The sequence below is a fragment of the Rhamphochromis sp. 'chilingali' genome, assembly GCF_963969265.1.
Source record: "Rhamphochromis sp. 'chilingali' genome assembly, chromosome: 1".
Taxonomy (NCBI): domain Eukaryota; kingdom Metazoa; phylum Chordata; class Actinopteri; order Cichliformes; family Cichlidae; genus Rhamphochromis; species Rhamphochromis sp. 'chilingali'.
In genome coordinates, this window is record NC_137929.1 from 55,354,178 (window position 1) to 55,368,745 (window position 14,568).

Consider the following 14,568-nt stretch of genomic DNA (forward strand, 5'->3'; position numbering starts at 1 on the left):
TGAAACACTGTATACACACATTTACTATAAAAAAACAACAACAACCCGTCTGGAGCATGACAGTATCTATCTATCTATCTATCTATCTATCTATCTATCTATCTATCTATCTATCTATCTAGATAGATAGATAGATAGATAGATAGATAGATAGATAGATAGATAGATAGATAGATAGATAGATAGATAGATAGATAGATAGATAGATAGATAGATAGATAGAGGGAGTGCAGAATTATTAGGCAAGTTGTATTTTTGAGGAATAATTTTATTATTGAACAACAACCATGTTCTCAATGAACCCAAAAAACTCATTAATATCAAAGCTGAATGTTTTTGGAAGTAGTTTTTAGTTTGTTTTTAGTTTTAGCTATTTTAGGGGGATATCTGTGTGTGCAGGTGACTATTACTGTGCAGAATTATTAGGCAACTTAACAAAAAAACAAATATATACCCATTTCAATTATTTATTTTTACCAGTGAAACCAATATAACATCTCCATATTCACAAATATACATTTCTGACATTCAAAAACAAAAGAAAAACAAATCAGCGACCAATATAGCCACCTTTCTTTGCAAGGACACTCAAAAGCCTGCCATCCATGGATTCTGTCAGTGTTTTGATCTGTTCACCATCAACATTGCGTGCAGCAGCAACCACAGCCTCCCAGACACTGTTCAGAGAGGTGTACTGTTTTCCCTCCTTGTAAATCTCACATTTGATGATGGACCACAGGTTCTCAATGGGGTTCAGATCAGGTGAACGAGGTGGCCATGTCATTAGTTTTTCTTCTTTTATACCCTTTCTTGCCAGCCACGCTGTGGAGTACTTGGACGCTTGTGATGGAGCATTGTCCTGCATGGAAATCATGTTTTTCTTGAAGGATGCAGACTTCTTCCTGTACCACTGCTTGAAGGTGTCTTCCAGAAACTGGCAGTAGGACTGGGAGTTGAGCTTGACTCCATCCTCAACCCGAAAAGGCCCCACAAGCTCATCTTTGATGATACCAGCCCAAACCAGTACTCCACCTCCACCTTGCTGGCGTCTGAGTCGGACTGGAGCTCTCTGCCCTTTACCAATCCAGCCACGGGCCCATCCATCTGGCCCATCAAGACTCACTCTCATTTCATCAGTCCATAAAACCTTAGAAAAACCAGTATTGAGATATTTCTTGGCCCAGTCTTGACGTTTCAGCTTGTGTGTCTTGTTCAGTGGTGGTCGTCTTTCAGCCTTTCTTACCTTGGCCATGTCTCTGAGTATTGCACACCTTGTGCTTTTGGGCACTCCAGTGATGTTGCAGCTCTGAAATATGGCCAAACTGGTGGCAAGTGGCATCTTGGCAGCTGCACGCTTGACTTTTCTCAGTTCATGGGCAGTTATTTTGCGCCTTGGTTTTTCCACACGCTTCTTGCGACCCTGTTGACTATTTTGAATGAAACGCTTGATTGTTCGATGATCACGCTGCAGAAGCTTTGCAATTTTGAGTAGTGATGTGACGTTCTGTATCGAGGCTTCGAAGCTTGTGTCGAGTAATTGAGGGGGCGTTTCCGCGATGCGCGTATCGAGGCTTGCTTCATTTATGGGAGGGGCTGAAAATGATGACGTCCGAAGCCTCGCTGCCCGGCTGTACCACGTGACTGGTTCATGAAGTGGTTCGAACTTTGCCGCGAGCTATGACAGAAATATAAACCCCTCAGACTTCATTCAAAATGTGGGTGTTTGATGGAGAGTTGCGGTTAGTGAGAGTTTGGAGACAGTTTGGAGGTTTATGAGAGTGAGGAGAGAAAGTCAGGAGAGAATGGAGCCAGCTAAGAAGAAGAGGATGTCCTCCCCTGTGTGGGAACATTTTGATTTTATTCCTCCCAACAAGGTATGTAAATTTCTACAGAAGATGTATTTTCATAATACTGATGGTGCAATATAATTTATGTTAAGCTGTCTTTACTTTTGTACAAGGTGAAGTGTTTGCTATGTGCCAGGGAGCTGGGATATAACAACAACACCTCATCCATGCTTAGGCACTACAGAGCTTTGCATGAGAATAAGGGGAACACCGATTGTGGAGCAAGACCAGGTGAGCCATCAAATGTCATGATAATATAGCATGCAGTAATGTTACTAAATGATATAACAATATTATACAACTGTTATAAGTTACGTGTGTGATATTTATATTTGTGCTTTGTCTTTATTGTCTTTCCTCAGGAGAAAAATCTCAAATAGATGAAGACCTGGTTAGCATGGTGATTGAGGACTCCCAGCCATTTAGCATTGTGGAGGACAAAGGATTCAAAAGATTTGTTAAATCATTAATCCTAGCTATGTTCTCCCCACTAAAAGGTCATAAAAGCAGTGAAAATGTAGTTTTTACAGAATAAAATGTGAACAGGCAGGACTGAGGCTCAAAGCCTCAGTGTGTAGCTGTCCATACCTCAACGTTACAAAAGCACAACCACTGTCCACACCCCAACCACACCTCACCTCACAGTAAATGATCATTTCCATTTTAAGCATTTCCAAATGATCATTTTCCATACTGCCAGTATAAATATACACAGTGTACTGCATCACTACAATATAGATGTTTTACACACTCCTTTAGTTGTTGACATTTACAGGCTGTGTGCAAAAGGCCACACTCTTCAAATTCATGCCAACTAATATTTTTACGTCCAGTAGGTGTCCTGCTAGAGCAAATGAAGCTTCATGAAGCTTTGCGCTTGGGTGAACCAATTGATGAAAAGCTTCAGTGCTTCATGAAGCTTCATCTGCCCATCACTAATTTTGAGACTGCTGCATCCCTCTGCAAGATATCTCACTATTTTTGACTTTTCTGAGCCTGTCAAGTCCTTCTTTTGACCCATTTTGCCAAAGGAAAGGAAGTTGCCTAATAATTACGCACACCTGATATAGGGTGTTGATGTCATTAGACCACACCCCTTCTCATTACAGAGATGCACATCACCTAATATGCTTAATTGGTAGTAGGCTTTCGAGCCTATACAGCTTGGAGTAAGACAACATGCATGAAGAGGATGATGTGGACAAAATACTCATTTGCCTAATAATTCTGCACTCCCTGTATATATATACTTTTTTTTTCATTCCACTAAGATCCTCAGTTTGAATCCACTGGCTGACTTGGCATGCTTGCATCACTGTCGTGTTGTACAAACCCTTCTGAGAGGATTTGAACTTTGTGGCATACTGAATAAACATAGTACTAAACATAGTACTGCATAGTAAATAAACATAGTACTGCAGATGGCCCTTTATGCAGTCAGTGTGTAAACAATGAACTAAGATAAACAGGAAATGTAAAACAATGCCCAAATCTTACCCCAGAAATGTAACTTTAATTACAGTAATTTAAAAAAAGGTGTACAGTAAACAAAATATAGTACTTCAGAGTTTCTGCTAGAAAACAGCAGCTTGCATTGGGGAACATAAGTCAACCTGAACAAAGAAAACAGCATAAAGTTGTATTTGTTCCTTGTTTCTTTCACACTTTGAATTTGCACATTTCAAAGTCTTAAGCAAGGCAAAGGGTGATCTGTATAAACAGTCTGCAGAATCTGTGGCACCAGAAACTTTTCTGGTACTTGGTGCATGCAGCAAGTCCGAATGAAGAATGAAAGACAAATGCACTAGTCAAAGTGCACTCTCAAAACAATCTGATGACATCATACCTCTTTAAAACCGACAATGTAGACTATGACCAGTGCATGGGACCCAAAGTTCTGGTCTGGATATCCAGCCACTACACTGCAAGCTCCAAAGTGTCGGCCGTTGCTCCAAGAGGTTCTTCAGACCCCAGAAATTCGGATTTCTCCACGAAAACAAACATGAATGTCAGTTTGATGTCCCCTGAAGTGATGGAAACATGGTTGTGTGGGTGTAAACAGCTGGGTTCACATCCATTAGTTTCTTTAACAGTTTTAAAACTTGGGGGTTGACTGGCGAAGTCTTTTCCTGTGTGAACTTCCCAGTCTCCTTTGACGGGAATTTGCCTTGTGGAACTTTGGTGCCTGTGTCGGGATTTATCCCAATCAATCGCCTGGAAAAAACAAATGTGTGGTCAGATCCAAAGTGACACAGGAACGGGTTCTTGCAAGCCTTTTAGCACAAAGACCTCACATCACAAATTAACAGCTGGAAAATGTACTCATCTAACCTTTGAATGAATTCCAGTGTGCATGCAGCATCGTCTTGATACTGAAGATTGAAGATGTAGTAAGTAGAAAAGACAGCAGCGAGGCCGGACAGAAAAGTCGGCTGGATGCCCTCGCAAATGATGTGCCCCTCAAGACTGATCATCCAGCGGCGAATGGAGCTTTCCGGTGATTCGGCTTAAAATCCAAATAAAATCCCACCATTAGTACTGAAATGGTAATGAGCTTATTTATTCAATATACTTCTTCAGTGCAAATGTGTTAATAAACACACAGAACCATCAAGTACATCACTCATACCCTGTCAAGAACATTTAACATCTGTATCTGACCAGAATTTCGCAGTTAGGCATGAAAATAAAGCTGTAGATTTTCCAGTCACACAGCGTGACTTCAGCTTCCGGAGTCGCGCCCATAAAATAAAATTTTAATATGCCGATGATTGTGTAGTGTATATGACTCGGCAATATATAAAACATTGTTCATGTTGACTGAACATATATTTACAGGGAACTTTGGGCATACAACTTGCAAAAGCAAGCTAGATAAGCTTTGTTTTTGTGTTGTGTTTGTTTTCTTTGGGGTGCTGAAGAGTAGCTTGTTGCAGAAGCTGTTTTTTAAGACATGATTTTCTTCTAATTTATTGACTTTGACAATTTTTTGATTTGCAAGTTATACAAAGTCTCCTGTGTTTTTTTCATCATAATAAAATAGAAAATGGAAATGGAGAATCTTCACCACTTGAAGGTGCTAAAACTTCTACTGCCCAGACAGAGTCCTCCAATATCAGAGGAGCTATGGAGAAAATTATGAGCTGGTGTCTTCCAGTGATCATCATATTGAATGTGAGTTGTGCCACATTTATGCTTTACAGCAGACAAACAGGTGAGGGTAACATTTTCTAATTCAAGATCAGGAACAACCTGCAATCTGTGAAGGTGCCAAAAAACGTCAGCATGACTCTGCCTTTTGTTTTAAGCTTCAGTCTCTGGAGACCTGTTGGTGACTTCCTAACTGGATGACGATTACTGCAGTTTGCATGGAAAATGTGCAAAAGAGACAAGGCAAGTGAAAGAAGCCAACAGTGAAACCGGGTGAAAAATATGGGGGGGGGAAAGGCAACCGGTAATTAAAATTTGACCTCCTCTAGGTCGACTGAAGGCTCATTAACTCATCTCGGTTTAAGTTGAACTAAATTTCTTGTGACTTTTAGCATTTGGCAACGGGTGAACGTTCACTGTTGTAACAGGATTCTTGGGTAATAAGATAAATCTTTGTTATGACATTATAAGTCATGAGTTATGAAATTATAGTGAGGCTATTTTTCTTCTCAAGAAGCACTTAATGCTTAACGCTGTTGGCTTTTGCAATCATAACTAGGGATGTGCACTGGTGTCCGGTTCTGACATAAACTGTAGTAACCAGACCGAAAAGCAGCGCACATTTCGGTGCTTTATTTCGGTGCTTTATTTCGGTGCTTTATTTCGGTGCTTTTTTTTTCCTGAGCTGTGATACACTTCTAGCCAATCATTTTACGTTTCCGAGGATAGTAGGCGGGCCCAGGTACGTACGTTCAGTTAGAGCAGAGCTACAGATTAAAAATGTCCAAGGCGAAGCGGTCAAAAGTCTGGCTGTACTTCACAGCAAAATATGCAAACTCAGCAGCCTGCAACAAGTGCTTTAAGCTGATACTGTGATGCTGTCAAAGGAGATAACACCTCAAATCCGATGAAACACCAGGCGACGCATAGCGGTTTTTTTAAAAGCCGAGAAATGCGCCGTATTTGATAGCTTGCTGCGAGACCTCACACCGAGCGCATCTACTGCGGGTGGGTTGCCTGTTATGCAACATCCCCCAAAAACCCGAAGAGGAGAGTCCTGGCCCCTAGCCCTGCCAGTGTAGCAGAAATGATGAGGATGATGATGGCAGCAGCAGCCGTTCTTCTCTGCGTGAGTAGTTTAATGTTGTTCGTGTGTAATTTACGTTGAGTAGGCTAACCACGTTATTACATTAATGCATGTAAGGTGAACTAGCAAACATCATCATAGCTACATGCAGCTGTCCTCTTGTTTGATGGCAGATACTCCCTTCACCCTGGCCAAAAAGGCTAAAATGACCAAAGAAAAAGTGGAAAACAGTTAAACATGAGAGGTTTTTGGACAAAGTTTGTGTTTTTTCCATTGTTTAAGCACTGCTTCCAGCCAAGAGTGATACCATATATGCCCCATAGCTGCAGAAAAGGCTAACATTGTTATCTTTTTACAAAAAACCAGCTGAACATAAGAGGTTTTTGGACCAATTTTGTGTTCTCCATTCTTTGAGCACCGTTTGAGCACCGGCACTGTTTCAAAAGTACCGATTTGGCACCGGTATCGGATAAAACCTAAACGATACCCATCCCTAATCATAACAACAAAAAATAAATATGTATGTCATACCGAGGAGTATCAGTCGAGGAGTTGCAGGTAGTTGGAGTGTCGTCTGTAATTCAGCTGCTGTGGCATTTGCCTAGGACACAGAGTTATGACTAAATTAATTAACAAAAACATGAAACAAATAAAACTGCTGTCTTCCCCAATAACAGAGACAACAGATACAGGTGTCACCTTTGAAGAAATCAAAAACCCTAAAATAACTCACATTTGCAAAAAGAATCAGTCCTCCGAGGGGTTCGGAGAAGTGAGCCATCAGAAGTTGCAGGATGCAGAAGGATAGTTCAAGTTTTGGACCCACTGAGAGGATGGATTGGATATCTGGATTAGTGGACTTGCTGAAGACCTCCAGGATGGTTGGTCCACACTCCTCCATTGCAACCTCAAGAGTGCGAAGCACTTTGATATCAGTGAGCAGCTCGAAATGAGTATAAAGTCCATTGTGTGTGAAAAGATAAGGCCATCGGCCCCTTAAATCTCTAATAGCCGGTACTGGGAGTGCATTTATTTGGCGGCGCTGCAGGTAGAAGGTTACTTTCATGAGTTCTTTTACTTCGTCTTTTTCTACCATGCTTGAGCCATCCTGATGGTAAATTTCTTCCAGTCGCTGGCGTTTTCGCTCCACTGTTTCATTTGTCTCCTCCGGCAGCAGGCCAGGCTCAAATCTGGCGCAGCCATAATTGTTGGTGGATCCTCTTTTCATTCCAGACAAACGGCTGTGGCGAAAGTTGCTGGTCCGTTTCAGGTTATCAATTCGGTTTTTGATTTGAATCACAAGCGAGATGTAATCCTCTTCCAGCAGCTGACCGTTGTCACACAGATCAGCAAAGCTCTGAGGGTACTTACGGACAATGTTTCGGCAGATGGTTACACACTGAGCACGTGTTGGGTTTAGCTCGTGTTTCCTCATCTCATCTGCTAAAATTCTAACCATCTGTCTCCTTGCTGCAGGGGATGGTCTCTTGCCCTCAGCAACCGCTGCTTGAATTTCCATTGGCATGAGGTCCCAGGGCACCTGGAACGTCTCTGCCCAATGTTTTCTGAAAAGGGTGGTTTGCCCGCAGCTTTCTGAGTTGTCATGTTCTTGATTTGAGAGTGGGAGTACACCAGATGAAGTGGAGCAAGGTGACGCTGCAGGACTGCTGAGCAGTGAGCTAGAGGAAGGAATCACTGGCAGGTCCAAAGTAACCAGGTCTGTCTCTGAAAAGGAAAGGGAAAAAAACACACAGTGAGCTCAATTGTCTCTTATACAAGGGTGAGCTTAAAATAAGTTAATAATATATATATTTTTTTAAATACTGCCGACCGTCAGTCCGACCCCTGAGCCTCCCAGTATCCTCCTCCTATGGTATAATTTTCTAAACCCTACATCTCCTTGTTCTTGAGTTATGGATTCTTAAGGTTTTCAGAAAACTTGACCTCTAACGGTGAGTTCAATTTAACTGGAAATTGAACTAATCCAGGATTTTTAGTAGATGCGCCTATGTCACCCTGTTTCCAAGTTATCATATTCACAAACTTTGGTGTCCAGAATGAAGACAATACCCCACTAGCCTTTTATCAACAACCAAACCAGGAACATGAGAATACAAATACTAGCAAAAATCTCACCAGAAGGTTCTGATTTTCCCTAGGATCTGAGGCTCCATAGACATAATGAATCCCCCTTAACTGTTTTTTTTTTTTAACGGAGTAGCGCCTCCATCCAGATAGATACCCCTCTGAATAGCCAAGTTACTCATTATATCTCTAAGGCCTTGGTCAGAAAAACCTAGACATCTATCTAACAGTCAACAGGGTGGTTGCCAGTAGTCTCTGGAAGTCGCTGGCAGTCGCTGTGAAAAGCTCCCTCAGCCACAGAGGGTCACCACACAGGTAGTTGATGTTTTATTTGGCAGATTTTTCATCCTGATTCTATTCCTGGAGCTCCCAAGGGATTTGTGTCTCTTTCTGGGATTGAATCAAGGATCGTTTGCTTGTTAGATAAATGTCTAAGCACTACTAAAGACCCATTCATGCAGGTCCGGTTCAGACTGCTGCCCCTGATGTGAACCCAGATAAACATCACATAATGGATGGATCAAGAGCTGCATCATATTAAAAGGTTTTGGTAAAAAACACAGACACTTGGCTGTAGCACTCAGTGGGGAAACCAGCAGTGTTAGAATGACAAAATAAGTTAACAGAAGTAAAAAACAGTTTTAAAAACTTTCAGTACAATTTTACCATTTCGCTGTACTGACGGATTTAGTGTTCAGGGAATATATATTTTAAGAAAAAGGCTGTTAGAAATGATCAGATATACTACTATAACATTGTATAGAAAAAATAGTGTATTTACGTCAACATTACCATTTTTAAATGCTTCCAGGAGTGTCTGTAATTGAAGGGGAGGCAGCAAGTCAGCAATATCATCTTCAATGACAAATTTTAGGTCCTGGGTAGACTCCACTCCATCACTTAACAGCTTATGAATCAATGACTGTTGAGTGTCTTCAGAAATTAATGGCAAAGCTCTGAGGATGATATCCTTCAGGTCTTCATCCAAGGGTTTCCTTTCATTACTGTGAGAAAAAAGATCCACGACACTCATGAAAATGTTTTCCTCCAAGACAGAATAGACTGAACATTTAAACACACATTTCCATGAAATGATTCTTCAGTAGCTAAATTGGTAGTCAGTGTTGAATAAAAGTCAATGTAATCTGGAACAATCTTGGTTCACATTCAGCATCTCGTTTAGAAACAGGAGTTTTAATAGTGGGTTAGCAATCCAGCATCTCTGTTTCCATTTAAGAATAAATGGAATAACTAATGCTTCCTGCATAAAGGTTATCATTAGCAGCTGTGCAGTTTGGCAAACCTGACTGCCTTTCTCAAATCAGATTCGCAAATTAGCTTGAAAACAATTGACAATTGTCAATACATACTTTAAGATCAAAACACGCAAAAATTAACTTATAATATAATCAATAATATCAACAGAATGTTAAAAATAGAAATATTAAACATGTCTACATTTTACATCCACTGCTGATTAGCATGCCAGCTAGCATGCTAATCAGCAGTGTTCAGACCATCATGTCTTATTATACACCTTTGTATCTTAAACAGCTACCTATCATCCATATACCCATAGTCTAGTATAAGAGGAAAAGAAGTGATGACGCCACATCTTGCCAGTGATGCCATACCTGATAAATGGAGCGGTAATCATAATGTTTCATTACTCTCTGGGCAAAGATCAGGTTGCATTCAATAGCAATGAAAAGAAACAATAGCAGCAAAACTCTGCTAACATAACATCTGCCATCCAGCACTGGAGCTGCTCAAAGTTTTCAATCAATCATTTAATCAATCTTTTTAAGGAAGCCTGTATTTCAAGGTTTGATATGATATGAGTGAACAACAACTTCCAGATAGTTCATTTTTCATTCTGTACATCACTTTAAGTTGCAGATCACCACTGCTGAGGAGTCACGCTTATGTTGACTATAAAAATCATCGACAAGTAATTTAAAAGTCGACACGTCGTTGGAAGTTTTGTAAGATTCTGAAAGACGCAGAAGTAAGTAGTAGGTAAGTAGTTTAACGCGACGAAGGGTGTCCAAATTCGAAGACTCCTCGAAATATGGCCAAAAAAATCCACCCTCTTTTTCCCTAGATTTGATTGATGGGTCGGGTGTATCCTTCGTGGCCCAACCTATCCCAGAATTCATAGCGCGGCCCAGTTTCCAACAACGGCAGCAGCTACTTAGTTTTAATATTACTCTTTCTGGGTCGCAAAACTACATTCTCGCCTAAAAATATCTTAAAGGTTTATTTTGCAACCCTGAAAATCTGGGACTCGCCACCATTTGACCTTAGAACTGAAGAAGCTTCTCGGATGAGAGGTGAAACGTCTTCAAGCAACTTAAAGAAGTCCAGACGCTTTTCTTTACAAGCTCCTTTGACTACGATGACCTGGATGACTGAGAACCTTCACAGACAACCCAGAAAGAGTGTAAGAGTAACAAACTTTTAAGATATTTTCAGGCGAGAATGTAGCTGTGTAAGCTTCAAATATCTGCTCAATTTACCAAGACATCACATATTTGCAAAAGTGCTCCGACGTTTTCGGAGACACCTGTTACGCACCAGCTCGATAGCTGACCAGGAGGTCAAGACTCACTAGAGCCAGCGAGAACAGTCAACCCCCGGCACATCATTTTCGACTCCCCCGCGGTCTTTTGCTACTCAGGTTAAACATATATAAGTCACTTAGATAACTTAAAAATGTCATTGTTTGGATTTTTTCAGTGTTTTTTATTTGTTCCTGAGTAAATCAGTTTGGTTGAGATTAAAGTTATAGTCTTCACACAGCTGAATAAATGTCAAACAGAAAACTGATTAAACAGAAGTGTGAGATGGTCGAGAATTTACTCCAATGTCCTGTTAAATTTTAGGGAGCGAGAAGCAGACGGCTGAGTTTATTAAACTCCACTGAGACAATCTGCAAATTTCATTAAAGGTTTAATAAACTATCATCTTGTCTTTATTTTAAGTTAGCACATACCTTAAACACTTCAAGCTGTAAGCTAGCGCTGGGCGATAGAACGATAACGATATGTATCGCAATATAACTTTTACTCGATAGAGAAATTAAACTATCGCGATAGACCTCGCCACTCTTGTCCTCTTAAAAAAAAAAAAAAAAGGTCAGCCAATCCAAATTAAGTAGCGCAGAGCCGAACCAATCACAGCCGCAGCGTCATGTTGCGTGACTTGTTACGTACAGCACAAGTGCCAAGCCGCACATGTGTATTTGTTTGGGAAGCAGCCAGCGACCGTACCGCCCGGGTAATGGAGGAAATGAGTGTGCCGACTAGAAAAATCAACCAAGCGTGACCGAAGGTTACCGAAGAGAAAACAGATGATGGTTCCAATGCCGGAGAGATTGTCGAACGGAAGAGCCATAGAAGTTCTGTAGTGTGAAGGTATTTCGGCTATTTCAAGTCTGACAAAAAATAGAGTAGCGTGCACTGTAAGTTGTGCCGAAAGCAAGTCTGGAAATACAATAAACTGGTGCATGCGTCACACTGTGCGCCACGTTATTGTTTCGGTGAAATGAATTTCTACAATACTGTTACTGTTGATTCTACTCTCTACAGTGTTTAAATGCTTACATATACACACAGTTACTGTCCCTCCACACATACGACTCGGTTCTGCTTCTATTCCCCAGCTTTGTTTACTTTTTCCCACCGAGGCTTCTAGACTTCTGATTGGCCAACATTTCTGCACGGTTAGGAATCTAGCTCCACCTGCTGCTTTGGCATGTTCATAGCAGCGTTTACCTTCATTTCTGCCTTTATGTGTGGACGGGATTATTTTTTAAAACGAAAACGGAAAATCTCCGTTTTCAAAAATACCCGTGTACGTGTGGACGTAGCCTCAGTCTCTGACTGGAAGCGCTAATTCGTCATTCGGCTTTTGTCAGACATCTACCCTGTTGAACTTCATCCATCCATTCGCGTCCGCTTAATGGATGAACTTATTATGGGAAATAAATATTTAAATAAAAACAAGCTGCTGATTATTTCACATTTTACTTGTGAGCAACGGCACATTTAAATCTTACAAATATAGTTATTTGGCTGATATCGTGATAGATATCGTTATCGCCTGAAATGAAAAAAACATATCGTGATATGAAAAAATCTTATATCGCCCAGCTCTACTGTAAGCTAATGATAGTTATATAAGAGCAGACACATGCTGATGCAATAAGCTGTACGGTATACATCCAATAGATGCACGATTTGATTAGTCGACTAATTGCAAAAATAATCGGTTGCTAGTCGACTATCAAAATAATAGTTTTGGCAGCCCTAGTCTACCCATACAACAGGAAATATCAAACAGCTCAAAATATTAAAGCCAGAAGACAGCACACCAGGTAGGAGTGCAACCAGGAGAAAGCTTATTGTGTTTTTTGATCTTTACTGTTTCTGAACACCTTTGAGACCAGAGGTAAGCCGGTTTTCTACAGCAATGTCTCAAGGGAGAACATTGCAGAATATGTTTTTTGGCCACACCAATGCAGCCCTCTTCATTCTTTCTCCAAGATGTAACTTCTTTCATCTTCATCTTCAAAAAGGTTTCTAACCCATAAGATTGAAGATGGGTCAAACTACCATCTTCGGGGCAGGGCAGGGTGGGGAAAGGTGGGGCTGTGGTGGTAGAGCAGATCAGCTACTGATTGGAAGGTTGGTGGTTCGAACCTTTGCTTCCCCAGTCTGTATGCCAAATATCCTTGGGAAAGATACTAACCCCAAGTTGCCCTCCGATGCGTCAACTGGAGTGTGAATGTTGGTTAGATTGTACTTGAGGTTAGAAGTCCTTGTGTGAGTGGGTGAATGAGGAATGTTGTAAACAGCGCTTTGAGTACTCCAGGAGAGAAGAAAAGCGCTATATAGGAATCAGTCCATTTGTCACTGTCCATTTCCAAAATGCAACATAATAAATGCTATGAAACTGTGTTTTCATTCTCCAATTTTACCGTTTTTTATTAATCACTTACCTCCTGTGCAGTGTGGTTTGTTCAGAAAAGGATGAAGAGTCTTCAGCACCATCAAGCTTATTCACATCATCCTGAACATCCTCTGAGGCCTGGAAAGTTTTATAGTTTTTATTTAGTATGGGTTTTGTAATTAATGGTTTCTGACAATGCCATGTGGAGGGATTAAGAAGGACAAAAGAAAAATCTACAAAGGCAGAAATGCTGAATCTGACACAGTACCTTCAATCGAACAAAGAGGGTAGCACTCCCAGTTGACTGGACAGCCTCTTTGATCTCCTCAGTTGTCAGTGACTCCATATTTAGAAGCTCTAGTATCTTGTCGTCATTAGATATCAGGAGCTCCAGAGGTTCAGCAGCAGCCAGCTGAGGGAAGGTTGACCTCAGCTGAGCTAGGAAGTCAGCCTCCTGAAGACCTCGAGGAACCTGCAGCTCATGAGGCAGGTAATTCTGAAACACTGGGATAAAACAGGAAAGAGTGCTAAGTTGCCAGCTAACAGGGAGCATCACACCAAAACCTGACAATTTCATTCAAAAAACAAGAGCTCAGACGTCTTAGACAGTCTGTTATCAGCTGCAAAGCAACTACAATATTTATCAGATATTTGCATTAAAATGGTCCAAAAGGCTCCAAGAGCACAAACACAATCCAGAGGTCCAGCTGAGGTTCAGGAAGCAGCTACAGCCACCTGTCAGTCAAAGAGACCATGTCCCCAACATTAAGCCTTACCACTGACAGCCTTGCTTGAAATCCTCTATCACGGTACCACTACCAAAAAATGACCACCATCAGCATTCTGAATGACTGCTGTGTAGTGGCTCGTGCTCCAGTAATCATGAAGTGCTTTGACAAACTGGTCCAAACTCAGGTCATCACAAGCTTCCCAAACCATCCAGCAGCATGCCTACAGAGCTCTACAAAGGACCTCATAGTCACAAATGTGTCCTGACCACCCTAGGAGCTATGCTCGGCTACTCTTTATTATTTCAGCTCAGCATGTGATCACAGTGGTGATAACTGAATATTGTACTGGACAGATAAATTAAAAGGCTTTGAACTTACGATTGGGCGAGATGGTATCCATCTGAGGGTCCTCCACAATGTGGACCTTGAGATGCACGTGGGTGTCTGATTGACTGATCTGAGGTTTCTCAGACTCAACTCTGGGGGAAAAGAACAAAATTGGATTGAACTGTTGACATAAATAACAAACTCTAACAGCAGCAGCTTACTCTTTTCTTTGACTCACTCAGTGGTCAGTGTGGTTGGATCCAGGCTGGGTGGAGGAAGTTCAGCAGCGGTAGCATCTTCTCTCTGTAGAGACCTTTTCTCTGGACCCTAAATTTCCACCAAAAAGTAAAAGAATAGTTTTTTTATCTGATTTTTTATTCAGAACAAC

The 14,568-nt window shown here is 41.1% G+C and overlaps 1 protein-coding gene across 2 annotated transcripts in view; it reads right to left on the reverse strand.

Moving 5' to 3' along the window:
• Positions 1 to 3,340: 3,340 nt before the first annotated feature.
• The window catches only part of LOC308399219 (uncharacterized protein), a 36,767-nt gene continuing 25,539 nt past the window's right edge, over positions 3,341 to 14,568 (reverse strand). For both annotated transcript variants that reach the window (XM_080886334.1, XM_080886333.1), the window contains 9 exons: positions 14,419 to 14,507; positions 14,232 to 14,332; positions 13,391 to 13,626; positions 13,172 to 13,260; positions 8,962 to 9,173; positions 6,818 to 7,809; positions 6,616 to 6,685; positions 4,179 to 4,353; positions 3,341 to 4,061 (listed from right to left, as the gene is read on the reverse strand). In XM_080886334.1, the coding sequence (XP_080742460.1) occupies positions 3,857 to 4,061; positions 4,179 to 4,353; positions 6,616 to 6,685; positions 6,818 to 7,809; positions 8,962 to 9,173; positions 13,172 to 13,260; positions 13,391 to 13,626; positions 14,232 to 14,332; positions 14,419 to 14,507 (2,169 nt within the window). In that variant the 3' untranslated portion in view covers positions 3,341 to 3,856. The remainder of the gene's footprint in view (positions 4,062 to 4,178; positions 4,354 to 6,615; positions 6,686 to 6,817; positions 7,810 to 8,961; positions 9,174 to 13,171; positions 13,261 to 13,390; positions 13,627 to 14,231; positions 14,333 to 14,418; positions 14,508 to 14,568) is intronic.